Source organism: Oryzias latipes, chromosome 8 (genome assembly GCF_002234675.1).
Source record: "Oryzias latipes chromosome 8, ASM223467v1".
NCBI lineage: Eukaryota > Metazoa > Chordata > Actinopteri > Beloniformes > Adrianichthyidae > Oryzias > Oryzias latipes.
In genome coordinates this window covers 26,094,700-26,120,130 of record NC_019866.2, presented here as the reverse complement: position 1 = coordinate 26,120,130, position 25,431 = coordinate 26,094,700, and the positions used below count along the sequence as shown (strand labels likewise).

The 25,431-nt window shown below is 43.1% G+C and overlaps 1 protein-coding gene across 3 annotated transcripts in view; it reads left to right on the top strand.

The window, feature by feature from the left end:
* LOC101156875 (neuronal-specific septin-3) overlaps window positions 1–24,647 on the top strand; it is a 74,035-nt gene extending 49,388 nt beyond the window's left edge. For all 3 annotated transcript variants that reach the window (XM_011473071.3, XM_011473072.3, XM_004086435.4), the window contains 8 exons: window positions 1,938–2,066; window positions 4,235–4,316; window positions 5,107–5,244; window positions 10,993–11,110; window positions 11,706–11,801; window positions 11,906–12,002; window positions 12,266–12,317; window positions 23,485–24,647. In XM_011473071.3, the coding sequence (XP_011471373.1) occupies window positions 1,938–2,066; window positions 4,235–4,316; window positions 5,107–5,244; window positions 10,993–11,110; window positions 11,706–11,801; window positions 11,906–12,002; window positions 12,266–12,317; window positions 23,485–23,647 (875 nt within the window). In that variant the 3' untranslated portion in view covers window positions 23,648–24,647. The remainder of the gene's footprint in view (window positions 1–1,937; window positions 2,067–4,234; window positions 4,317–5,106; window positions 5,245–10,992; window positions 11,111–11,705; window positions 11,802–11,905; window positions 12,003–12,265; window positions 12,318–23,484) is intronic.
* Window positions 24,648–25,431: the final 784 nt, after the last annotated feature.

The following is a 25,431-nucleotide window of genomic DNA, read 5'->3' as shown; positions in this document are numbered from 1 at the left end:
TAATATATTTTTATAATATTATTATTTAAAAAAAGCTACTCTTACTTTAGTACATTTTTGGAAACTCTACCCAGCTGCAGAAACACATCTGCCCAGTCAAGATAATACCTCCATATATTCTTATCACCCAACATAAAAAGAAAGAAAGAAAGCCAGCTCTGGGTACATGTAGGCTAAAATACTTGTGTGCATGGGACCTTGGCTCAGGCTAGGACAAACATGACTGTTGTGTATCAATACACATGAATTGTTGATCATGTTTGACTTTTATAGCCATCTGATCAGGGTTTCCACTGTTTTTAAATGATGGGTCACCAGGGATCTAAGTGAAAGTAGTTGTGGGATGGAAGACTTCAAAGTGGATTCTGTTGTGGAGTCAGAGTCCTGAAGTGAATGTGGACTGAAGTTCTGTTTTCTGGAGAAGAGGAGCAGCGTTTCACAGCATTTAGTTACACTACAGGTTAAGGGCGAAAGTGTCTTTGTAGTGTTTGAAGAACAAATAAGATTCTGGGAGGAAGTGGTTATGAAAGCTGAATCTGCATGTTCCTTCCTGTGCATGCATGAGAGCATAAACACTTCTCTGTTATTTAACTGACAAGGTTTCTTAAAGCTGGTTTACTTCAAACAACAGTATTTTCATTTGTTATGGAAAACACATTTGATTGCTTTGTTGCAGAAAAAAAATCTTGCTGCTTTTTGCCAAAATTAACTAAACAAACAGCAGTAATGCAACAATTCTCATTCTTTTTTTTAAAACAAAATTAATAGATTTTTTTGGATACATGAATCATATTTACAAAATGTAGATGTAAGGAGGAGACCTGAGGAGACTCAGGTCCTTCAATGTTTGCAGCAGGATGCTCTACATGTTCTACCAGTCTGTCATGGCAAGCACCATCTTCTTTGCTGCAGTGTGCTGGGGTGCTGGCTTAAAAGCAAAGGACGCCAACAGACTGAACAAACTCATTAGGAAAGCAGGGTCTGTCATTGGCCTCAAGCCTGCCAAGCTGGAAGAGGTGGTTGGGGACAGACTACTGGCTAAACTGGGGACCATCATGGACAATCCCTCCCATCCCCTCTTCAGGGAGGTGGACAACCTGAGAAGCAGTTTCAGTGGCAGGATCATACACCCTCGCTGTGCCAGAGAACGATACAGGAAGTCATTCCTGCCATCAGCCATTAGACTCCACAACTCATCTGGCAGACTCGGATGTACATAAAAATTCTAGTCACAGACTACACTTTTCAAATTGTATTTTACTCAATTTTTGTCCTGTTCTACTCTCTTTATTTTTTGTGTCTGTGTTTGTCTTTACCCCCCCCCCCCCTTTTCCTTAGTGCTGCTACTGCAACTAAATTTCCCTTCGGGGATTAATAAAGTTCTTCTTGAATCTTGAATCTTGAATGTAAAGCCCCATCATATCAGAGATAAGCTGCATGGACATTTCAATGTTTAAAATTAGCTGGAGATGGGCTTAGCAAACAGTTGAAGTGATGGGTCAGTTGTTAGTGATGATTGCAGCTGTAGCCGCAGTGAGGGCGGCCGCGGTGCAGCGGTAGGGCGTGTGACCCATGATCATAAGATTGCAGGTTCGATTCCCACCTCGCACGCCCATGTGGTGAAGTGTCTTTGGGCAAGACACTGAACTCCACCTTGCCTCTGGTGGGAGGTTGGCGCCAGTGTTCAGCAGCAGAACCGCCACCAGTGTGTGAGTGTGTGTGTGCATGGGTGAATGGGACTGTGACTGTAAAGCGCTTTGGGCCTTCGAAAGAGGGTAGAAAGCGCTATATGTGTAAACACCATTTACCATGTCACCACGGCAACGCTGCATCCAGGTAAAAGTGTGCATGCAGATCTTTCTCCTTTAACAATGACCTGTGGTTAAAAGCACCTGCGTGTGTCCTAGTCATTAACCAGCATCCACATGGTTCTGCAGGTCAGAGCGGTCTGGGAAAGTCTACACTGGTCAACACTTTGTTCAAGTCCAAAGTCAGCCGAAAGTCCTGCACCCCCAACTACGAAGAGAAGATCTCCAAAACAGTCCGGCTCCATGCTGTCAGTCATGGTGAGGACACACCTTCACACACACCTGGGTTTTAGCCACTGAGAGTGACGGGGTCTCTTCAAAACCTCGCCTTAGTGTGAACCCCCCCTTCACCGGCAGTGAGCTGAGGATATTTTCAGACACAGCTTACACTTCCTGTTTTCATGTCAGTTTCCCTTCATTACTCGTCTCATGACAGGAATCAGATCAAACAGGTCATCTTTGGAAAACCAGACTGCATGCTTTTAGAGAACCTCTTCTGTCAGACAGTAACGTCTTTCTCCTAATACATGGATAGAACCTTCTGTCACATGAAAGGAGTAAATCTGCTCTGCTTTAGTTTAGAATCAAATTTGCTAGTTTAAAAAAAGCTATGAAATGAAATATGATGATGGAATCCATCAGCTGTGAACTGTGTTTCATGATTGTGATTATCCTGAGGATAATGGAGGATTCATCTACAGACGATGTGAATCTAGGACAGCTACAGGTTTTAGGAATCCTAAGCTGCAGACAGGGCTGTGGTTTTTATGTTTCAGTTATCCCACAGAAAAACTGGCTATGCACTTATGGAAAGATAGATATTTATGCTATAATGCTTTTGCTTCAAAATTAAGTTACTACATTCGCTTAGATTCATGTAAAATGTCAGAAAATCTAAAAATGTTATTTTAAAACAAATTCATTCATTCATTCATTCATTTTCTGTACCGCTTTGTCCCTTTCGGGGTCACGGGGCTGCCGGAGCCTATCCCGGCTACTTGGGCGTAGGCAGGGGATGCCCTGGACAGGTCGCCAGTCTGTAAAACAAATATTTTTTGTAATTACTGGCTCAGAAATATGAGGTTGGATTGCCAGCCCTCATTCATTGTACCTTTTACATTTGACTCTCTGCTAAACATCAGTGCTGGTGGACTTTACACATCCTTAAAAATCTGGTTAATCCTTTTTTCGCATGAATGCATGCCTGATGAAAGAGATGCAACTGCTTCATGGGTGAAAAGTTCTTGCATCCTGCGTTTTTCTCTTGGCTCATCATGGGGAATATTTTGTGTAGCTGTTTGTTAGCGTGCTGCACAGTGTCGCAGTGGTTAGAGTTCTTGCCTCATAGCAAGAAGGCCCCCTAGTTCAAGTCCCGGCTGAGGGACCTGAAACAGAACATCAATGGAGGACCTTTCTGTATGGAGTTAGCATGTTCTCCCCGTGCATGCGTGGGTTTTCTCCGGGGTCTCCGGCTTCCTCCCACTGTCCAAAAACATGCTTCACAGGTTAATTGGCAACTCTAAATTGTCCCAAGGTGTGAGTGTGAGAGTGAATGGGTGTGTGATTGTGGCCCTGCGACAGACTGGCGAACTGGCCAAGGTGTACCCTGCCTTCACCCACAAGTGGCCGGGATAGGCTCCAGCAGCCCCGTGACCCCGGAAGGGATAAAACGGAAGAAGATGAATGAATGAATGAATGAATGAACGTTTGTTAGCGTTCCGCTCAGCTCACACACATGCCTTCCTTTCAACTTCTGCTCATCCTTAACTCACCTCCAGATTCTGCCACGCCCAACAGGAAACACTAAGCAGCAGTAGCTCCAAGGGCTTCATGAAATTAACATCCTTCACTACAAAAAGCACTGCATTTCCCATGACTCCCATGACTACAATACACCCTGGAAAATCCCAAGTTCCCTTTCAAAGTCAAACCTGTGGCCTCTTTCCCTGCTGTAAACCTGCATCACACTTGTCATCCCGTCTTTTTATACAACATTAACCCTAACCCAGCTGCAGGGACAGGAGAGCAGAGGGTCCGACCTTCACATGTTACCTTCCAATATTTTAGATGATGGCAACAAAAACGAAAACGGAGAGCTCAGCGAAAGGTTCAATAAGGAGCGCCCAGCATGCACACAGACAGGTTCCTGGAGTTGATGTCAGAAGTGCTGAGCACATCGACCGTTTATATAAGGATGTGAACTTGTAACCCGCTGGTCACCAGACGGACCCACTGACTTACAGCCCTCGTCTCAAACATACCACCCTTTGTCTGTTTTGGAGGGGTATGACACGCCCATGCTGGTAGGTTTTAGGGTCCTGCTCATCAATGAAACAAAGAGTGTTAGAGCGAAAGGACAGATTTAGTTTGATTTAGTTATTTATGTCTAACTCTGAAAGCCTGCATCTATGTGCTCTGCCCCGCAGTGATAGAAGAGAAGGGCGTGAAGATGAAGCTGACTGTGATTGACACACCAGGATTTGGAGACCAGATCAACAACCAGAACTGGTGGGTTTAACAGGACTCTTTTGAGGCCCTTTAATTGGAATGAGTACACGTTAAATCGTTTACCGAGGATCTTTTGGAGGGCAAGTTTGGTGCCAGCAGCCACGGTAATTCCAGCTCCAATTGCTGCAGTTAAAAAGCTTGTTGGATCTCTGGATCGAGCTGGTGGTCCGCCAAAAGGGGAGCTACCGCCTGTCCCCTGCCTCTTGGCGCCCCCTTGATGATCTTAGCCGAGTGTCCCGCGGGGTCCGAAGCGTGAGCCCTGATGAAAAACATTTGACGCTCCATTAGGAGAGCAGCTGGTTTCAGTTCAGGTCTAAGTTAATGCTTGGATGGTCACTATGCACTCTAATGTCTAGAGTTGAACTCTTTAACTCAACAATGTTCCCCTCAGATTATAATGGGGGTATTGAAGGTATAATGGGGTATTGAAAGTATCATTTGAGAAAAGACAAAAAAGTCAAAGAGAGCTGCTGCAGGCTAACTTTAGATGAGGTCCAAAAGTCTTTGGTTGACAGAGAGGATCCAGACTGAGCTTTATTTCTGATCTGCTTGTGTCATGAAGCCATGGCCAGACTGTTGACGTTTTATTAATGGATGTCTTGAAGCATCACTCAAGATGTAGGCAAGAGACCGGACTTTGTCCCCTATTAAGGTTTATGCATTTAAAGCATGTCTTCATGAAATTTGAGAAATAATGACAAAATTATGCTTTAAAAAATACTAATAATTCTGACACTTGGAATGTTTTTGACTGCAAAGCAGTGAATGACTGTCTGTTTCTTGTCTCCAGCTGGGAGCCCATAGTGAAGTATGTGAACGAGCAGTATGAAAAGTACCTGAGAGAGGAGCTGAATGTCAACCGCAAGAGGAGAATACCAGACAGCAGAGTCCACTGCTGCATTTATTTCCTCCCTGCTAGCGGGCACAGGTGAGCACCTTCAAAACTTCCACAACAGTCCGCGCTCGACGGTGAAGGCAGCTGCAGCGCTCAGACCGGTCCAATGCAGCTTGAGTTGTGTTCTCATGCCTGTACCTGCTGATTTAAACATGTTACAGCCCTGAAATCTCACTCTTATCTACATGTTGAATGACCTTCATTTGTATGTAGAAAAGCATCATTCCTCTATGCACAAAAAGGAAAACAGGAGTTACAAAACAAATATCTCTCCCACAAACCCAGATTGACTGGGGCACAAAGGCCTTCTAGTTAGACATGACTTTACTGTAACACTCGACCTTCTTTATGTATAATATACACTTGATGTTTTTCCTCCGATCTTAGTTCTTCAGTGCTGTTTCTGTCAAAGCTGTTAATTTTTTTTTTTTTTACTCATTCTTTTTAAATCCTTTCCCGTTTATTCGGGTGAAAGTAGATTTTTGTTTATACCGGTACTATATCAAATTACGTTAACGTCAATTCTTTTAAAACCAGTAAATACTGATTAGGGGTGTAACAATTAAACAATAAATTGATTTATTTAACCAAACCAATCTGTCTGAGGCAAGCTGTTAATAGAATCAAGTTTATTAAACTAAGGTAAAACCGACCAATCACAGCGGACATCACACATGTGATGTCATGAACACGGATCAGTCCATCATTCCAGTCCAATGTGTGGACAGACTTTGAATAAAGTCATGTGACCATCCAGTGTCTAGAATGTTCTAAGAATGTTCCCTTTGGATTCTTTGGATGTGGAAAAACAACAGAGGTGAACTTTAGGAAACTAACATGTGAATGGATTTGACATTCATTCTAGTTTACTTGTTGGTTTGGACACAGATTTCATTAACTTGATGATCTGGAAGAAATCCAAGAATCTGGAAAACTGTTCAGGAGCAGGAATTTCTGTCTGGAAGTTTGGATGAAGAGGATCTGGATCCACTTTAGGACAGAGGATCTGGATCAACTTTAGGGCAGAGGATCTGGATCCACTTTAGGTTCAGAGATCCAGATCCAATCGGATCGTTCAAAATGAACCAAAATTAACTATGGATTGGATCATCAGCCACAAATTATGATATGAATTATGTTCAAATGAATGGTTACAGCAGTTATACAGTTAAATGCTGTTGAGAATAAATCTTGACTGTATATAAAAATGTAGACAAGTCTTTGTGGGAAAAATATTTGAATTGATTATTGTTCTAAAGAACTTGATAAATGCAGAAAATGCACCTCCTCCTTTCTCATTTTCTTCTTCTCTACTAATTCCAGCTTGCTCATCTTCATCCTCACCTGCAATCTTCTTCCTGAAAAATCTTCCTTGCATTGTTCTTTTTTCAATGACTTTTTCCAAATATACATTTTTTTTTTTTGCTGCATGTTTCACTTCTACCATTGCATTGGGTTTTATCTTGAACTGTCAATCACAATTGTGTTCAGAAAACTTTAGGAATCATTTATTGTGTTGCCTACTTGACTATGAATTGAGTGAACAAATCAAACGTATCCTGCATTACAGATTTAGAGGATAACATAAAAGGAGAGAGGGATGTAAATCACAATGTCACAATACATAGTGATGATAAGACACTAAAAACCCCAGAGATGCTAAAATGAGGAGATAAAGTGCTGCCATGTTCACAGTAGCTGCTTTTGGATGTGTGTAAAACCAGCAAAGACCAAAGACACAGCTGATCTCCTTCCAGCTGACACAGCGTACCACACCCATATCTTATATTGGTACCAGGAACAGGGCCATACCGGCTTACTTTCAGCTCTGGATATGCTATAATTGTGTGTGAGTTCAGAGGATGACACTCATGGCTCAGTTGCATCACAGATGAGTGGGGGGGGTGGGGGGGGGGGGGGGGGGGGGGGGCTTGACCGAGGTTGCGTGCATCATGTGTTCTGGGGTTAGATGATGTCAACAGGCCACACTTTCACTTTTGGTGTGGGTGTCAGTGTCGGTAGAAACGACTGAAGTCCTGGCTGACGTGTAGTCAGTGGTTTACCAAAGAAAACTGCAGATGAAGCATGCTGTGATTAAACATGCTCAATAAGTGTAAGTCGTTTTCTACTTCAAGTTTTATCCAGGTAACTTTGGCTGTATTCAGACTGGAGACTCTGGTTCTCTTTTAGTGAACCAGAACACATTTTCAGTCTGAATGCACCCATCCGGATGCTGGTCCAGGACCAGGAACCGCTGTTTGACCCATCTTTCGAGGTGGTGTGGGTTCGTTTCAAATTGGACTGAGCTTCAGCTCGCTCTAAGTTTCTTTAGTCTGAATACAATCCGTCCTTGGAGCGGAACAACTGAAACAAAATGGCCACTGTAGCCAGGAATTATGGGATGTAAACAGAGTAGCGGAGCAACAATAAGACACAGCAACTCATTGAAATTTAATCGGATGGATGAAGGCTCATTAAAACAACTTTTTCATCCACATTGCTTCTCACTGTTTACCCGACAATCTATACATCATAAACACTCATCGCTGTACCTTCTTAGCTGTCGTCTCCTCTGTAACCGTCCTGCAGCGCGTCTCCACCGTACTAAAGTAAAATGTATTGAACTTGATGTTGATACAGACGTTCAGAATTGATCAGTTAAATATAAAGTTTGAATCGGTGATCTATCCCGACAAGGACTGCAAAGACCAGGTCTTCCATAATTTCTGCCTGTAGTTGCTTTGCCCCACCATCGTAATTCCTGACCAGTGAGTGAAGAGATCTTTAGTCATGTGGTTTTCTTTAAAAGCTATGGTTCAAAACAGAAATGTCTGCAGGTGACGCAAGGTTCAGGACTTGATCCGGACCAATTAAGCAGACTCTGTCTGGACCAACATACTTTTCCAGTCTCAATACACTCTCAAATAACCTCAAGGGAAACTAGAAGCTGAATGAACCCAATTTTCAGATTCTTCAAAGTTTCTCTAAGTCAGGGTTGTGCAACCTAGGGCCGTAGAGGGAGTTTCAACAATACACACTTGATATGTCGTCCGTTTGTATCCTTTGAATCTGAAAAAAAAATCTTGTTTGAGTGATCATCTCTTCACGCAATGATCCTTTTTCCCCTATGGCATTATTACCCCGCCCACCTATACCTTATAAATACTGCCACTTTTCTACATCTGCCTACATCAACGGGCGATTTAAATTAATTAGCACTGTAGGAAAAAAAAGGTTTGCCATAGTGACATGAAAACGTTGTAATATTGATTCTGTATTTTTGAAACTGCTGCCAGTAAAATGGCAGGTGGTGGGAAGTTAGTGTCTGTGGATGTAACATGAGCGTGTGTGGGAAAAGCCATACGGGATCCATGAGCTGCAGACATTTATGACTTCACAGCTGTCTTGTTGGTCAATTTCTGGCCTTGCAGCGGCTGATATTTATGAAGTTCAGTTTGTTAAATATATGAGATGGTGAGCTGGTTCTGGACTTCAGGAGGTCCCCCATATCACACTCACCGGTGAACATCCAGTGTTCAGACATTGAGATTGTGGACACTTTTTGATACTTGGATGTTCACCTCAACAACAGACTAGACTAGTCCAACAACACCCTTGAAGTCTGAACACAGGACTGGCAGAAAAAGTAAATTATCAGCAAAGATGAATGTGTTTATTATAGTTCCATATGCAGAACTTAAAAAAAAAAAAAAACGTTCAAAAAAAAAAAAGTGCAGTGATGAGGCCACCACCATGGTGATGCGGTTATCGTCACACCCCTAAATGTACATTAATATCATTAAACAAACAAAAAAAAGTAAAAACATTTCATATTACATACATATTACATACAACAAAAGCACCATCACACAATGAGCTTATGAAGCTCCCAGGTTCTGTCTCATAATGTAACAAAACAGGAAAAAACCAAACTATACTTTTTTCATGTTAATGGTTGTGAAGTTCTTAGAAATATTGATGGTATTTTGTATTGCTGTAGGTATGACATACCTTAAATGCAGTACTTTTGGTTTCAAACAAACATAGGTGCAATACTATTTCAGTCAGACAACTCTTGCAGAAGAATATTTATTTCACAACATCTTTAGATTTTCACATCTTTTGGTTGGCATTCACAATTAGATTCACAACTTCGGTTTGGCATAAGGCTCCGTTCAATTTCTTGAGATAATTCTTTTTCCTTACACTTTCGGGTAACAAAAACCCCCGTAACGGAGCCCACAGGTGGAAGCCGGGGAGGAGGGAGGGGCAAAGAATGAACGCTGAAGGTAAGTGAGAATGAACAATTGTACACCTGACTTAAATAGGACGCTAAGCAGGTGAGTTAATTGACTGACCCGCCCTAGGGGAGTAACCTGTAATTCTGCAGAGTATCTGCCCGAAATGCGACAAGTCGCTATTTCAACTTTTTCCTGGTGCAATATTGTTCTAAAAGTATTTTTTTTTGTTAATGCCCAAATCTGTTTTGAAAAGCTATTTGACCTGCTGTTAGTGACTAAAATGTTATTTCAGATCTATTTGAAAATGTTTTTAATGTTTTTTTGTATTAGAGTTCACAGTATACTGTAGTTGGTGATGGCACAGTTTTTAAGGAGAACATTTAGAATCGCTCTTTACTATAAACTCTTTTCTATACTCTTTTCTATAAACAGTCCCGACCCCTGCTCTAGGTGGTTGTAGCTGTGGTCAGAGGAGATCTCCTGCAGAAGGATGAAAGTTTCTTCATGAAATTTAATCTGATTCATTCCATCTTACAAAATAGTATCTTCGTTGTGTCTTTAGTTCAGTCTGTGGTCCAGGGTAACATAAAGGTGTTTCTTACTCCTCCACTATGTATCTTCTTCTCTCCTTTGAAAATAGGGTTTGACTGCACCTCCTAAAAACCACAATCATCTCCGTTTCTGCACACAAAGTGGTCGTCCATTTCTCTGTTCTCAGTCCTTTGTCCATCTCTGATAAATCCATCATCTGTAATCTGAGTCTTTCTGGAGATTTTATTGTCTGACTTGACTGAAAGTCGGAGATGATCATTGTGAAAAAGAAGGGTCAGAGTACAGTCCCCTATGGTACTCCAATGCTGCTGATCACACAAACAAATGATGGTCTGTTTGTCAGATAGTTCTTAAGGCACTGATCTGTACCTTATATTACCCTATATTATTCATTTATTAATATTAATGTTAAGCATTTATGCACTAAAAAAGTTCAAAGACAATTCACAGAAACACAAACACACCTACGCAAACACACACACACACACACACACCAGATCTACCTGAGGCTGCAGGTTGGTAAGCCAAAGTTCCGGAAAGATTGAATGAAAAATGTTGTGTACTACATCTGCAAGGCCGATTTTCACATTTGCACATATACTGCATGTCCTAAAAATTGTTTTGTTTAAAATATTATAGAAAATTAATTAAGTGGAATTTATGAGAGGTTGTTTCATCATGCACGATAGAGTTTAGATTTGAAATTCAATCAGGTTGCTTATGTCAGGGCTTTGTTGTGGTGGGAAACTTTTGACCCCCTGGACAAGGGGGGCTGAAAGTATGAAACAAAGGTTTTGTAGAAACCTAAATAACAAAAGCTTACATTTATAACCATAGGTGTCTCCCAGACCTCACGAGCACATCTAGGACATGTATCCATGTTAACCTTCTAGGTTTTATTGACCAACCTGAGCCTGAAAAAGGTTTTCATTTTTTACAAGGCGTTTTTGTGTAACTTACTAATCAGTTGCTACTTTGCTGTTTCCAGTTTACGCCCCATCGACGTTGAATTCATGAAAAGGCTGGGTAAAATTGTGAGCATCGTGCCAGTCATCGCCAAAGCAGACACCCTGACTTTGGAGGAGCGGCAGGAGTTCAAAGAGAGGGTTAGCATCATAGCTGCAATGCTGAGGATGAAGAAGAAAGAGCTAAATGGCATCAGTGTGTTCAGCACTGAGACAGAAAACAACGGCAGGGATGTTTATGGTGCAGCATCTGTCCCAGATGCAAAGTTGGTAAAGTTGGCCTTGAAAATGATAGACTGTCACAATGACCCTCTGTATTTACAGTGTGACAAAAAAGTATTCAGTCAGCCAACAATTGTGCAAGTTCTCCCTCTTAAAAAGATGAGAGACCTGTAATTTTCATCATAAGTAAACCTCAACTATTAGAGACAAAATAATTTACAAAGAAATTCTTTAAAAATCACACAATGTGATTTTCTGAATTGTTTTTCTCATTTTGTCCTTCATAGTTGAGTTATACCTATGATGAAAATTACAGGCCTCCCTCATCTTTTTAAGAAGGAGAACTTGCACAATTGGTGGCTAACGGAATTCTTTTTTGCCTCATTGGATAACGTAGACCAAAGATCACGTGGTTTGTACCTGCTGATGATGTGGAATATGTGTAAAACGTTTTTCAGCACTTTCTTTCTTGGAGAAATCAGAAATGAAAAACCTTCTCCAATCAATCTTTCAGATAAGACAGGATCTGGAAGCCAATGGCATCCATGTTTACCCCCAGAGAGAGCTGGATGAGGATCCAGAGGACCGCATCCTCAATGACCGAATCAGGGTATGAAATGTGACTTATGCTGAGCGACCCCCATCCAGCTCACAGGGGGAAGCCCATCCACAGAATGGTTAAGTTCAGTCAGACCTGCTCTTTTCTCTATGCAGGACAGCATTCCCTTCGCTGTGGTGGGAACTGACAAAGAGCACCAGGTGAATGGACACAAGGTGCTTGGCCGGAAGACAAAGTGGGGGATCATTGAAGGTGAGCTCTGCTCTGAGCATTCAGCTGAAATAGTAAGTCCGAAGGGTATTCCCGAATTCTGGGGGAAAAACATCAACCTTTTCAATAAAAGCTACATTTCCTTCTATAGAAACATGATTTTTCCTGAACTGATGTACTCTTGACTGTCACAGACCACATAGATTCAGAGAATTCTTCCATATTCTGCAGTCGCACACTTTGTATTGTCTGAACAAAAAGTTCTGTTTGTTTCATCGTATAAAAGCTTTTTTTTCTGTCTGCAGTGGAAAACGTGGCCCACTGTGAGTTTGCCAACCTGAGGGATTTGCTCATCAGGTGAGATCTTCAAATGGGAGCAGGACTTTCTGCTCCATTCTGCAGTCACTCAGCTGGATTCTGCCTCAGTTCCTGCAGATCTTATGAAAATGGAAACTTTTGTCGATTTACGTCTCTTTTTTGCACCCCTAGACCTGTAGGTGACAGTCTGCCAGCGATTAGGCTTTTTGGATGCTTCTCCCTAGTTTCTGATTTCTCCACTGTGAAGCTAATCTCAGGAATAGCTTTAAGCATCATGATTGTCAGAGTTGAACTTTGTACCTTTGACAGTTAACTGATTGAATGACATCATAATACAAACAGAGAAACATCCACTCACTTTTTAAACCCACTCAGAGTTTTCCTTGTTTTGACCCCTTGAACCTTGTGCACTGCACTGGAAGTCCGTTAGCCCTGTTCAAGTGAAATATGCTCCTTGCATGTCCCTTGCGTGCAGCCTTATGCATGAAACATCTCATGGATGCGCTGGGACGCATCATCAGTGATGTATCCTGAGATCATGGGGTGTTTCGGGTCTCACAACATCATACACCCTCACCCAGGCGACCCAGCTGGGGTTGATTAGACCCCAACTTGCGTCCCAGTAGCTGACCACAGATCAGCCCTCTTAATCCACAGCCACCTCGTAGCCTTCTCTGTGGCTTCGCTTTGAATGGCCCTCTTCAATTTTCAATTCAATTCAATTTTATTTGTATAGCCCAAAATCACAACAACAGTCGTCTCGATGGGCTTCGAAGTGAAACATGAACTCAAAAGGATCATGAATACAAAGAGTTCAATAGGAAAATACTAAAATGAACTAACAAACTGACTAAGCTATACTGGACATCCCTGCCCTTAGACCCCCCTTGCGGTAAGGAAAAACGCCCAAAAAAACGGATTCCGGAAAAACGAAGAAACCTCAGGGGTGCCCACATGAAGGAGGGATCCTCCCCCAGGACGGACAGCCGATTTACCAGAACTCAAAGAGAAGAATTTACTTATCTAAATCTACAACTACACATTTAAAGTCCAGCAGATGAGCTTCATCCAGCCGTGGTTGGGGGGACAGTCAGGGGCGCGAGTCGAGCCGGAGACAGGAACCACAGCCAGGTGTAGGAGCAGGAGCAGAGACGAGGTACTCGGTCAGGTACAGAGCAGAGACGAGCCAGAGATGAGCCAGAGGCAGGATCCACAGCCAGGTGTAGGAGCGCGAGCAAAGGCGAGGTAAACGGTCAGGAACTGGAGCACGGATGAACCAACTGGAGTCTGGAAGCACTCCCACTCCCCAGGAGGGGAGAGGAAAAGAGGGAATATACATGAATCGCACTGTACCAGGCAGAGGCATGGAGAACTAAATGATGAATTATGGTCAAGAATAGAGGAGAGGAAGGGTAGAAGTAAAAAAGGAAAGAGGACAGAACCCCAGAGCACCATAGTTACCCCAGCTTCAACTTCTAGCAGCCTTTTAAAAGAAATAGTTATTAAGTTTAATTTAAACACGTTAACATTAAGTTAAATAATCTCTGAATACTAACTAGTCTGACAATAATCCTGTCCACAGAGGAATGTTTTAAGTCTAACTTTGAATGTAGAAACTGAGTCGGCCTCTCTTACATGAGCTGGGAGTTTATTCCATCAAACAGGGGCTTGGTGGCTAAACGCTCTACCTCCAACCGTACTTTTACTAATTCTAGGAACCACAAGCAGTCCTGCATTTAGTGAGTGAAGTGTTCTGATTGGATGGTAAGGGACTATGAGGTCCTTAATATAGGACGGGGCCAGTCCATGTAAGGCCTTATAGGTTAACAGGAGGATCTTGAACTGGATTCTATAATCAACTGGGATCCAGTGAAGTGAAACTAACACAGGAGTGATGTGGTCTCTTCTGCTAGTTCCAGCTAACAATCTAGCTGCTGCGTTCTGAACAAGCTGGAGACTTCTTAAGGAACTCTTAGGACACGCTGCTAACAAGGAGTTACAGTAATCCAGCCTCGACGGAACAAATGCATGGATGAGTTTTTCAGCATCACTCTTAGAAAGTATATTTCTGATCTTAGCAATATTCCGCAGGTGAAAAAAGGCAGTTCTACACGCCTGAGATATGTGAGCCTTAAATGATAAATCCTGGTCAAATAAAACCCCAAGGTTTCTAACTGTGGAAATGGGGGCTATACTTATGCCATCCAGGGAGACTATCTGAGCAGACAGAGCATCTCTGAGGTTTTTAGGACCTAGTATAATGACCTCAGTTTTTTCTGGGTTCAAGAGGAGGTCATTAATTGTCATCCAGGTCTTGATGTCTCTGATGCAGGCGTTCAGTTTCTCTATATTGTCATTCTGGTCAGGTTTCATGGATAAATACAACTGCGTATCGTCGGCATAACAATGAAAATTAATGCTGTTTTTCCTGATTATGTTTCCTAGGGGTAGCATATAAAGCATAAACAGGATGGGTCCTAAGACTGAGCCCTGTGGGTCTCCATAGTTGACTCGAGTGCACTGAGAGGAATGTCCATTTACATTAACGAACTGATACCTATCGGACAGATAGGATTTAAACCACTGGAGAGCAGATCCTCTGATCCCTGTTTCCTGCTCTAGTCTATGGAGTAAAATACCGTGGTCGATAGTGTCAAAGGCTGCACTGAGGTCCAATAGGACCAGAATAGAAAGTAGTCCCTTTTCTGAGGCCAATAACAAGTCATTAGAGACTCTAACTAGTGCAGTTTCCGTACTGTGGTGGGGTCTAAACCCCGACTGAAAGTCTTCAAAGTGGCTGTTGTCCTGTAGGTGGCAGTAAAGCTGCTTAACTACAACTCTTTCTAGGATTTTAGAAATAAAGGGCAGGTTTGATATCGGTCTATAGTTGGCCAAGATGCTAGGATCCAAACTGGGCTTTTTCATAAGAGGTTTAAAAACTGCATATTTAAAAGACTGTGGCACGTAACCCGTTTCCAGAGAGGCATTTATCATTGTTAATATGGGATCATTAATTAGGGGAAAAGTTTCTTTAAAAAGTCTAGTGGGAATTGGGTCTAACAGACAAGTTGAGGATTTGGTGGACGTAATAATTGATGTTATTTCCGCTTCATCCACAGCAGTGAAGCAGTCTAATGTTACAGAGGTTTCTATGGATGCCTCCATTTCTACCGCTTCAGCCTGTTCTGGGCTGATAGTAGGAATAACTTGATTTAACTTATGTCTAATATTTGAGATTTTACTATCGAAAAATGTAAGAAAATCATCAGAGCTGAGAGAAACAGGAACATGTGGTTCTACTGAGCTCTGACTGCGAGTTAATTTAGCAATAGTGCTAAAAAGAAATCTTGGATTATTTCCATTCTCTGATATTAAGGTTGAATAGTACTGGCTTCTAGCTCTACGCAGAGCTTTTTTATAATTTAATAGGCTATGTTTCCAGATATCCAGAGACTGCTCTGAACCGGAGCGGCGCCATTCTCTTCCCAACTTACGGGTTTCTTGTTTAAGAGAACGAGTTTCAGCGTTAAACCACGGTGCTACTCGGTTTTGTCTGACGAACTTAGGTTTCAAGGGGGCAACAACATGGAGTGTACTCCTGAGGGCTTGTAAGGCATCATTAACAAAGTGGTCATTTATACTAGGACTGATACTATGGGAGCTGGTCTCAGAGTATTTTCTCAGAATATCACTAAGTACTGGCTGAACTGTGTGTTTAAACTCAGACACAGAACGGTCAGTTAAGGTTCTTCTAAGCTGTTTCTTATTCACTGGTGCAGAAGGATGTTCCAGTGTAAACTGGAAGGTAATCATAGAGTGATCAGAAATGATGGGGTTAAGAGGAAGGACACTCAGCTGGTTGATCTCTATCCCATGGGTTAGAACAAGGTCCAGGGTGTGCTTATGACAGTGAGTGGGTTCATTCACACTTTGGGTGAAACCAACATCATCTAATAAAGCTGCAAAAGCCTTTCCTAGGCAGTCACTGGGGTCATCAACATGAATATTAAAATCCCCTAATATTATAATTTGATCAGAATGTAAGACAATAGTCGATAGGAAGTCAGAAAACTCAGTTAAAAATTCTGAATATGGGCCGGGGGGGCGATAAATAATTATGAGTAACACAGGTTTTCGAGTTTTCCTGTTTGGGTGACTTAAAGACAATATGATGCTTTCAAATGAATTATAAGCATTTTTAACTTTAGGGCTGAGAAGTAAGCTAGACTGTGATATTACTGCCAAACCACCTCCTTTCCCTGAAATCCTGGATGTCTGATAGTTAGCATAAGTGGGGGGGGGTTGCTTCATTCAATCTAACAAAGTCATCCTGTTGGAGCCAAGTTTCTGTTAAGGCTAAAAGACTGAGGTTGTTATCAGTAATTAACTCGTTGACTAAGAGGGACTTGGAGGAAATGGATCGAATGTTTAATAAACTGCATTTAATTACATCATAATTCTGCTTGTGAGAACTGCTGTCTGTCACTTTAAGGTTTCTATGACGCGCTCCTTTCATTTGTCTTTCAGCACATAAGCTAAAGCTCGGACCTGCTTGACTTTCCCTGCATGGGTTTTGCACCGGCACTAACCCTAAGGGAGGCTCAGAGGAGCGTTTTACACTGCTGCTCTGCGCCCGGGTCTCGTCTCTGGATTGTCAGGTTGACAGACTAAGGCTAGCAGAAATGTTTCTAGAAAGAAGAGCGGCACCGTCCCGAGTGGGATGGACGCCGTCTCTCCGCATGAGACCGGGCTTCCCCCAAAACGCACTCCAGTTATCCACAAAACCAACGCCGTTTTCTGGGCACCATCTAGAAAGCCAGCGGTTAAATGATGAAAAGCGGCTGTACATTTCATCACTGACTAAGTTTGGCAGGGGACCAGAGAAAATTACAGTGTCGGACATCGTCTTAGCCAGTTTACACACCGAAGCTAAGTTTAACTTAACCACCTCTGATTGTCTCCGTCGGGCATCATTACCGCCTGCGTGAATCACGACTCGACGGAACCTGGACTTCCTCTGAGCTAACATCCTAAGGTTCCCCTCGATGTCACTAACTCTGGCCCCCGGATAACACCTGACTGTAGCCGCTGGGAGCTCCACGTTTCTAACTTCAGAAGAGCCTATAACCAGAGTTGAGTGTTCAGCGGGTGTGTCGTTGAGGGGGGAGAACCTATTACTAACGTGGAGTCTAGGGTGCTCTAAGTTTTTGCGTTTAGCACTATGTTTCCTCCCAACCGGTGCAAACCCCTGACTGTCTCCCGGCTGTTGGGAGGGCGCTGGGGTGCTAACTAAGTTAGCCCTGGTAGCGCGGCCCGCGCTACGAGTAACGACCTGGCTAGCCGGCTTAGCTTCCACTGTGCGGAGCCGCGCTTCTAACTGCTCCAGCCTGGCCTCCAAGTCTTACACAAGACTACACTTAACACACCTACCGCTATCTTCACTAAAGGAGGCAGGATCATCACTAAACATATGGCACATGGGGCAGGAGAGAGGAGGAGAGGCGGAAAGAGTGGTGGCCATGCTAGGTTCTAAGCTAAGGCTAGCGGTGTTTAGGTAAAGAGAAGTGGTTTATTTAGCAAAAATAGAAAGTGAACAGCAAGCGGTTTAACAGTGGTGTATTCGCTAATAAAAGGTACTAGATGTGAATATCAACCCAGATAACCCTTAGAGTAAGAAATAGTAGTCAGGCTAATGCCAAACAAGAGGACAGCAGTCAGACACGACTAGTACTGGGAATAGCTCACCCTCATCTCTTCTTGGCCTCCCTCGTAATGCCTAATCGGCAGAGGACTTTGCAAAGCGAACGTCCCGCAAAGCCTCTACAGCCAACTTTTACAGGCTCATAGAAGATTTTCCAGCCTCTCTCCCTGCACCCCTCAACCAGTTCCTGGTACTTAGCATGTTTCCTCTCATGTGCTTCCTCCATACGCTCTCCCCAGGGCACTGTAAGTTCCAGCATGATCAGATGTTTTGAAACCTCAGAGATTACTATCATGTCTGGGCGGAGATTTGTACTTACAATGTGCTGAAGGAACCTTAGCTGTTTTCTTAGGTCGACCTGCAGCTGCCAGTCCGAAGCTTTGTGGAGGAGGCCTGTTGTTAATTGTGGCTGCGCCTGAGGTTTCTCTCCAGCTTTGATGAAGGAGACTGCCTGCTTTGGAGCACGATGATTTTTCCTGGTTTTAATGGCTGAGGCTGAACTCTTAGCAAGTGCTCTAAGCACCTGGTCGTGGCGCCAGCGGTAGCGGCCATCAGCCAAAGCCCTAGGGCGGCTGCTAAGGAGATGTTCTGAAGAGCCTCTTCCAGAGCAAAGAAGGCAGGATGGTGTTTTGCTCTTCCCCCAGACATGGAGGTTTGCTGGGCTTGGCAGGGCATCATAGACAGCTTGTACCAGCAGACTGACCCGATGGAAGTCTGCCTGCAAGATGTCTGCCCAGGTAATCCTGCACTGCAGTGTACTCTCCCACCTAGTCCATGCTCCCTGCTGCCGAAATCCCGTTGCCCTGCTTACTCGCTCTTCCTCCACGACTTCACGGACCTCTTCCTGGAGTAGACGGTGTCTGTCCTTGCCATGGGCCTGGCTGACCAGAGTCTTTGGGAAGTAGCCCAAACCCGCTCTGCCTGTCGCCACAGTGCCGACCAGTGCCTTTTGTCTCAGGCGTGATTCTGCCTCCTCCACTGCTTTTCCAGCATTCCATTTTCTTCCTGTCCTCTCTTCAGTACCGGCTACTGAAACCTTGCCATCTCTGGAGTCCTTATACTGTAGGACTTCCCTGGTGCATACCACCATAAATTCTTCTGTGAGGCCACTGAAGGGCAATTGTAGGACATTACTTTTCATATACAACGCCGCATTGGTAAGACTATGCGGAAGGCCCAGCCACCTCCGAAGAAAGCCACTGATATTCCTTTCTAGGGACTCTGCTGTTGTCACTGGGACTGCATAGAACAGCAAGGGCTACAAGACTCTGGGCAGGATGGAATGCTGGTAGATCCAAGCTTTAAATCTACCCGGCAGACCAGACTTGTCAGCCTTAGTGAGCCATACTCCAAGTTCTTTGTTGGACTTTTGGATGGCAGCAGAGTTTTTCCGGCTGGAGTCGAAAAACGTCCCCAAACTCTTAACCGGTTGTTCTGTGACGGTTGGGATGACCGTCCCTGAGATGGAAAAACAGAATTTGTAAACCACTTTCCCCCTCTTCAGCACCATGGACCTTGGCTTTGAAGGCTTAAATCTCATCCTTGTCCAGGTGATGAGTCTCTCAAGTCCTTGTAAGATCCACCTGCTCCCTGGGACCAATGACGTTGTGATGTTAAGGTCATCCATATAGGCTCTTTTAGGGGGCTGTCGTACACCTGTCTTGGTTAGGGGCCCTCTGTATTCCACCTCAGCTGCCTTAACCATCATGTTCATGGCAAGAGTGAAAAGGATAACAGAGATAGTACAGCCTGTAATTATTCCTTTCCCAATGCGATGCCAGTCTGATGTCCCTGACCCAGAAGTGACCCGCATCCTGAAATTATTGTAGTAATCCAAGATCAGGTCCTTGATCTTACTGGGAACATTATGGAGGTGTAAGGAGAGCTCGACCAGCTTGTGTGGAATAGACCCATAGGCGTTAGCGAGGTCCAACCACAAAACAGCTAGGTCACCTTTGTTCTCATGGGCCTCTCTGATGAGTTGTGTAACTACACTAGTGTAGCATAGCTGAAAATAATGGTAGTCATCGTTTGGAGTCGGCTCTCAGCATCTCCTTTGGCTGCGGCTTGGATGATGTTGAACACGTCCTTATCAAACTGCAGCCACTCACTCCGTTTACTGGATTGGGGGCACCTTAATCTACTGCTGCGGAACTACTCTGCGGGGTTTGGGAGGCTTGGTACATGGAAGGACTGGGCTCTGTGTGTTGCTTCCTGGCCAGGCTCCTCCTGCGTCTCACCAGGTTCAAGACCTGTGCGTTGCACCTCGCTTTCCCGCTCCAAGCATTTCATTCTGGCCTTAAGGCCATGATGATTCTTGCACAGCTTTCCGCAAATACAGTCCCTAACAAAAGTCTTGTCCCTTATCCATTTTGTAGAAACAAAAGCGTATAACCTCACTTTTAATGAATCCATTGGTTTTAGAAATGTCTCATATGAAAGCTAAAACCCTCCCAAATTATGTTCAATATACTAAAATAAAATTGCTTCACTGAAGAAAGATTGATCATTTAATGAACACAGAAAGGTCACAATTTGGCAAGACAAAAGTTTTGTCGCCTACAGAGTAATGAGAAAATTTAACAAATAATTTACTTCAAAAACAAAAATATGTTGCATAACATCAGTGAATTAAGTAGTGCTACTGTGAGATCCATATTTAATATCTTGCAGACTTCCATGAGCTTCAAGGACAGCATCCATGCGGTTTGACAAAGATTCATACAATTTATCGATGAAGTCATCAGGAATAGCAAAGAAAGCAGTCTTCCATGCCTCATCAAGATTCTTTGGTTTCAGTTCATCAAGATTCTTTGGTTTGGTCTTCCATGCTTCCTCTTTCATTCTACCCCAGACATGCTCAATGATGTTCATGTCTGGTGACTGGTCTGGCCAGTCCTGGAGCACCTTGATCTTCTTTGCCTTGAGGAACTTTGAGGTCGAGATGGAAGTATGCGATGGAGCACCATCCTGCTGCAGAATTTGACCACTTTTATGGTTGGGAATGTAAGAGGTAGCTAATACTTCTTGATATTTTAGGCTATTGATATTGCCTTCCACCCTGCAAATGTTTGGCACACCCCCATACTGGATGTAACCCCAGACCATGATTTTTCCGCCACCAAACTTAACTGTTTTCTGGGTGAATCTTGGGTCCATGCGGGCTCCATTTGGTCTCCTGCAATATTTGCGGCGGCTGTGATGTAATACAACTGAAGACTCATCTGAGAAATCCACCTTCTGCTACTTTTCCAGCTTCCATCCTTTTAGCAGGCTGTGGGCCTTGGCAAATGCCACACGTTTTGTCAATTGCCTTTTGTTTATTGCTGGTTTCTGGGCACTGATTCGACCATGGAGGCCATTTTGAGACAGAATTCTACAAACTGTTCTGGTTGACACAGGGACTTGAGGTGACCAGGCCTGGTGGAGCTCTGCTGCAGTGGAAAAGGGGCTGGCCTTGGATTTTCCAACCAACAAACGGTCCTCCCGAGCATGTGTCTTGCGGGGTCTGCCGGACCTGGGCTTGTCAAAAACCTCAAAAATCTCCAGTCTCTTCAAATCTTTTTCTTATTCTTTGTACTTGACGCAGAGACACATTGAAGGTGTCAGCCACCTCAGCAGTGGATCTGGTCTTCAGCCTCTTGATAATCAACGCTTTGGTCTCAGGGTGAATTACACACCCACTAATTGATTGATCAGTAATTGATCACAGGTGAGGCTGTAATCTAGGATTGGGTGCATCAGATGACAATGCGAGAAAACTTTTGTATTGCCAAAATGTGACCTTTCTATGTTCATTAAATGATCAATCTTTCTTCAGTGAAGCAATTTTATTTTAGTATATTGAATATAATTTGGGAGGGTTTTAGCTTTCATATGAGACATTTCTAAAACCAACGGATTCATTAAAAGTGAGGTTATACGCTTTTGTTTCTACAAAATGGATGAGCGACAAGACTTTTGTCAGGGACTGTACAAATCACGTTCATCCTTTGTCCGTTTGCATGAGTTTTTAACCTTAGGTTCATCTGAATGGAGATCTCATCCTCCCCCCCTCTCGGGATCTCCTGGGGGTATCACTCTATAGGGCTTTCAGTAGCTTGTTTGGGTTCTCTCTCACGAAAGACCACAGGCTGGGGTGCTAACCCATACTGTCTTGGATGCTGTCCTTCCGAGCTGTCAACTGTCTCTCGAGTAGTCCACCAAACTGTTCTTGGTTGTCAACTAGTCTATTCCGCTGGGGTGCTAACTGGGTTAGCCCTGGCAGCGCGGTACGAGTAACGACCTGGCTAGTCGGCTTAGCTTCCACTGTGCGGAGCTTCTAACTGCTCTAGCCTAGCCTAGCCTCCAAGTCTAACACAAGACTACACTTAACACATCTACCACTATCTTCACTAAAGGAGGCAGGATCCTCACTAAACATATGGCACATGGGGCAGGAAAGGGGGGTGAAAGCAGAAGAAGTGGAAGCCATGCTAAGTCCTGAGCTAAGGCTAGTGGTGTTTTAGCTGAGAAGAAGCGGTTTACTTTGCAAACTAAGAAAAATGGACAGCAAGCAGTTGACACAGTAGTGCAGGGGTGGCCAACCCTGGTCCTCAAAAGCCTTAACCCTGCCCGTTTTCCAGCTCTCCCTGGACTGCTTGATGCTGATAACCTAAATCAGGTGTGTTCTGTCAATCAGGATGTGAAATCACTTGAGTCAGCTACTCAACAGCAAGCTGGTGAGGGAGAGCTGGAAAACAGGCAGGGTTGAGGCTTTTGAGGACCAGGTTTAGCCACCCCTGCAGTAGTGTATTCACTAGTATACTAAAGATGCTAAATGTGAATATTAAACCAGATAACAATTAAGTTAAGTTATAGTAATCAGGCTGATGCCAAACAAGAGCAAACAGTCAAGCAACGATCAGTACTGGATTACACTCACCTGCAAATGACATTACAGGATGTCACTGACTGTGTGCCAGTAAGGAGCCAGTGCGCACATCTCACTAATGACTGGAGTTCTGTATAAAGGGTGCCATGCAACGGCCTCCCCCTAACTTCCATTATCCTTACAAATACTTCACCATACACTTACTTCACCATACAATTACTGCACGCATAACTGCACGCATAACTGCACGCATAACAATGCTCCTCATAAGATAAAGCCCCTCCTCTCTACGACCCTCTATGGGCCTGGACAACCCAAACACCCGCAGAACCTGTATGGGTGTTTGTCGCTTAAGCCGCCAATGACAAATGGATGGACACACAAAACACAGAAAACATCTGTACTGATCAAAAGAATGTCACATGTTCTTGTCTGCATGTTGCTCTTTCAGAACAGAAACCAAAGTTACACTGAGCAAAGACCTGTCTGAAATCTGAGCCTGATGCTGAACCTTTAGCAGAACTTTTCCCTGATCAAGTCTTGTAGTCAGCTGTGGGGTTGAAGCTGATGAACCAGTGAAGCTGTTTGTGTTCTGAAAGCTGCATGTGTTGATGTTTCTGCTTCATTTGAAGGTCTCACCTGCAGGACCTGAAGGATGTGGCTCACAATGTGCACTACGAGACTTACAGAGTGCGTCGCCTCAACGAGAGCAACATGAACCTCAGTGAACTGGTTCTGTCCAGCTGGCCTCTCCAAAACAAAATGGATAAATGTGAAACTGAAAGCCACCTCTGACTTTTTCCACCATTACCGCCTCCCAAGGCGTCTGAAGTTCTGGTCGTAAAGAGAAGCACGCTAAAGACTTGAGATAAGATTTTCCAGTATGGGAGCAGTTAGTGGATCCATCATTCTGTCAGTTTTCCTCAAGGTATAAAAGTGTTTAATCGTAGTATGGGGGCTGTCACGTGTTTGCACATGTGTTCTCTGTGGACATGTTAAAATGGTTCCTGCAGCAGAGTTACACCCCCAGGTGACACATTTTTTATGCCAAAAATGTTGATGCTAAAAGCAATGTGACCTAATCTGTGGAATTATCATTTATGAAGTTTGCTGTCATGTTTTTACTTTGAAATCTATAAAACAAGGAAAAAGCCCAACTCATGTTCAGCTGCAACCTGCTTAGCATTCTTTTTTACCTCTTAATAAATGGTATTGTCTGTATTTTACTGATTGCAGAAAATGTCACTGCAGTGATTTTATTGTGGAAATTTGGTGAACTTTTGCATTTTTTCTTCCATTTAACTTTTTTAGCCCCATTTCTAGTCAGACTGCAGGTCTGCACAGATGCTGTTGATGTACTGAACGTGTTTGGTCTCACAATCCTGTTTCTAGCTGTTGAAGTCAACATTAAAGTGCCAAAACAAAAGAGAAATCCTTGTTTTCTCACTTTTGTTTCATTCATGTTTTGAAAAATTGTTTTAAAATGTTTCTGGAAATGCATCCATGTATTTTTGTATTTGAAAAATGCCAAATCTCGATGGAGGCTTTCTGCTCTTTCTTTGCTCTCTTCCAGTTTACCTTTGAGAAGTAGAAACCAGGCATCATCATGGCTGCCCCCAGATCCTTTAGTGATAAGTTAATTTAGTTATTGATCTGTGGAACCTCATTTCTTTTTCTGATCAAGAAAAGCTGCACAGAAAACGAATGAAGAGAGGCGGTGCTCTAATCAGTTTTTAAAGGGTAACATGTCAATGAGCTTCTATCAAAAATTAAATAAGTAGGACCTGCTTCTTGATTTGTTTGTCTCTGTAACATTTAGGAGGTTTTGAAATGAAAAAAAAGAGGACTTTCACAAAAATGTTATAAATTTGTTAAATGAAGAACAGATTTTAACTTATGAATAAGGGAAGACAACATTTTTTCCTAATGTTATTAAATAATTAGGTTACCCTCAGTAAAGATGAAGTACCTGAAAGCTAAAGTTTGACCTTGAGTATGTTTTTATTATTCATTCATGATCAATGAATTAATGTTTTTCTTGTTTCCCTGAAAAAATATCTTTAAACTCGATAAAAGCTTTAGCATTTGACATTTAGAGAACAAAAAACCAAGACTTCACAATCCAAAGTAAAGTGTTTTACAGCGCTATGCACTGTAAAACACTTTGTGATGGTTCTTTATGTAAAGCTGAAATCCTTCAAGCGTTCCTAACATTTGAAATACTAGGAACATGTGAAGGATTTCACACTTTGTTTTCTTTTTTCTGTTAAGAAACGCCATTCTTGACCAAGCCTCTGTGTGTGTGTGTGGGGGGGGGGCTGTACAGTTTTGTCGCCACTAGAAGTCAGTATTGAATTAGAAACCCCAGCCCCAACACACACAACTAACCACAGTATGTTGGTTTTTGTTGATTTTGGGGTCCACAGGACATTTTACCAACAGTCGTTTCATTGAATTTAGTCTTAAGTTAGTTTTATAGCCATTATAGTGTGAGCATGCAGACAGGGAATCAGAGATCTCTCAGTAATCAGTTGTCTCAATGTTTCAAATGGACTGCAGCACATAGAAGGTTCAGCTGT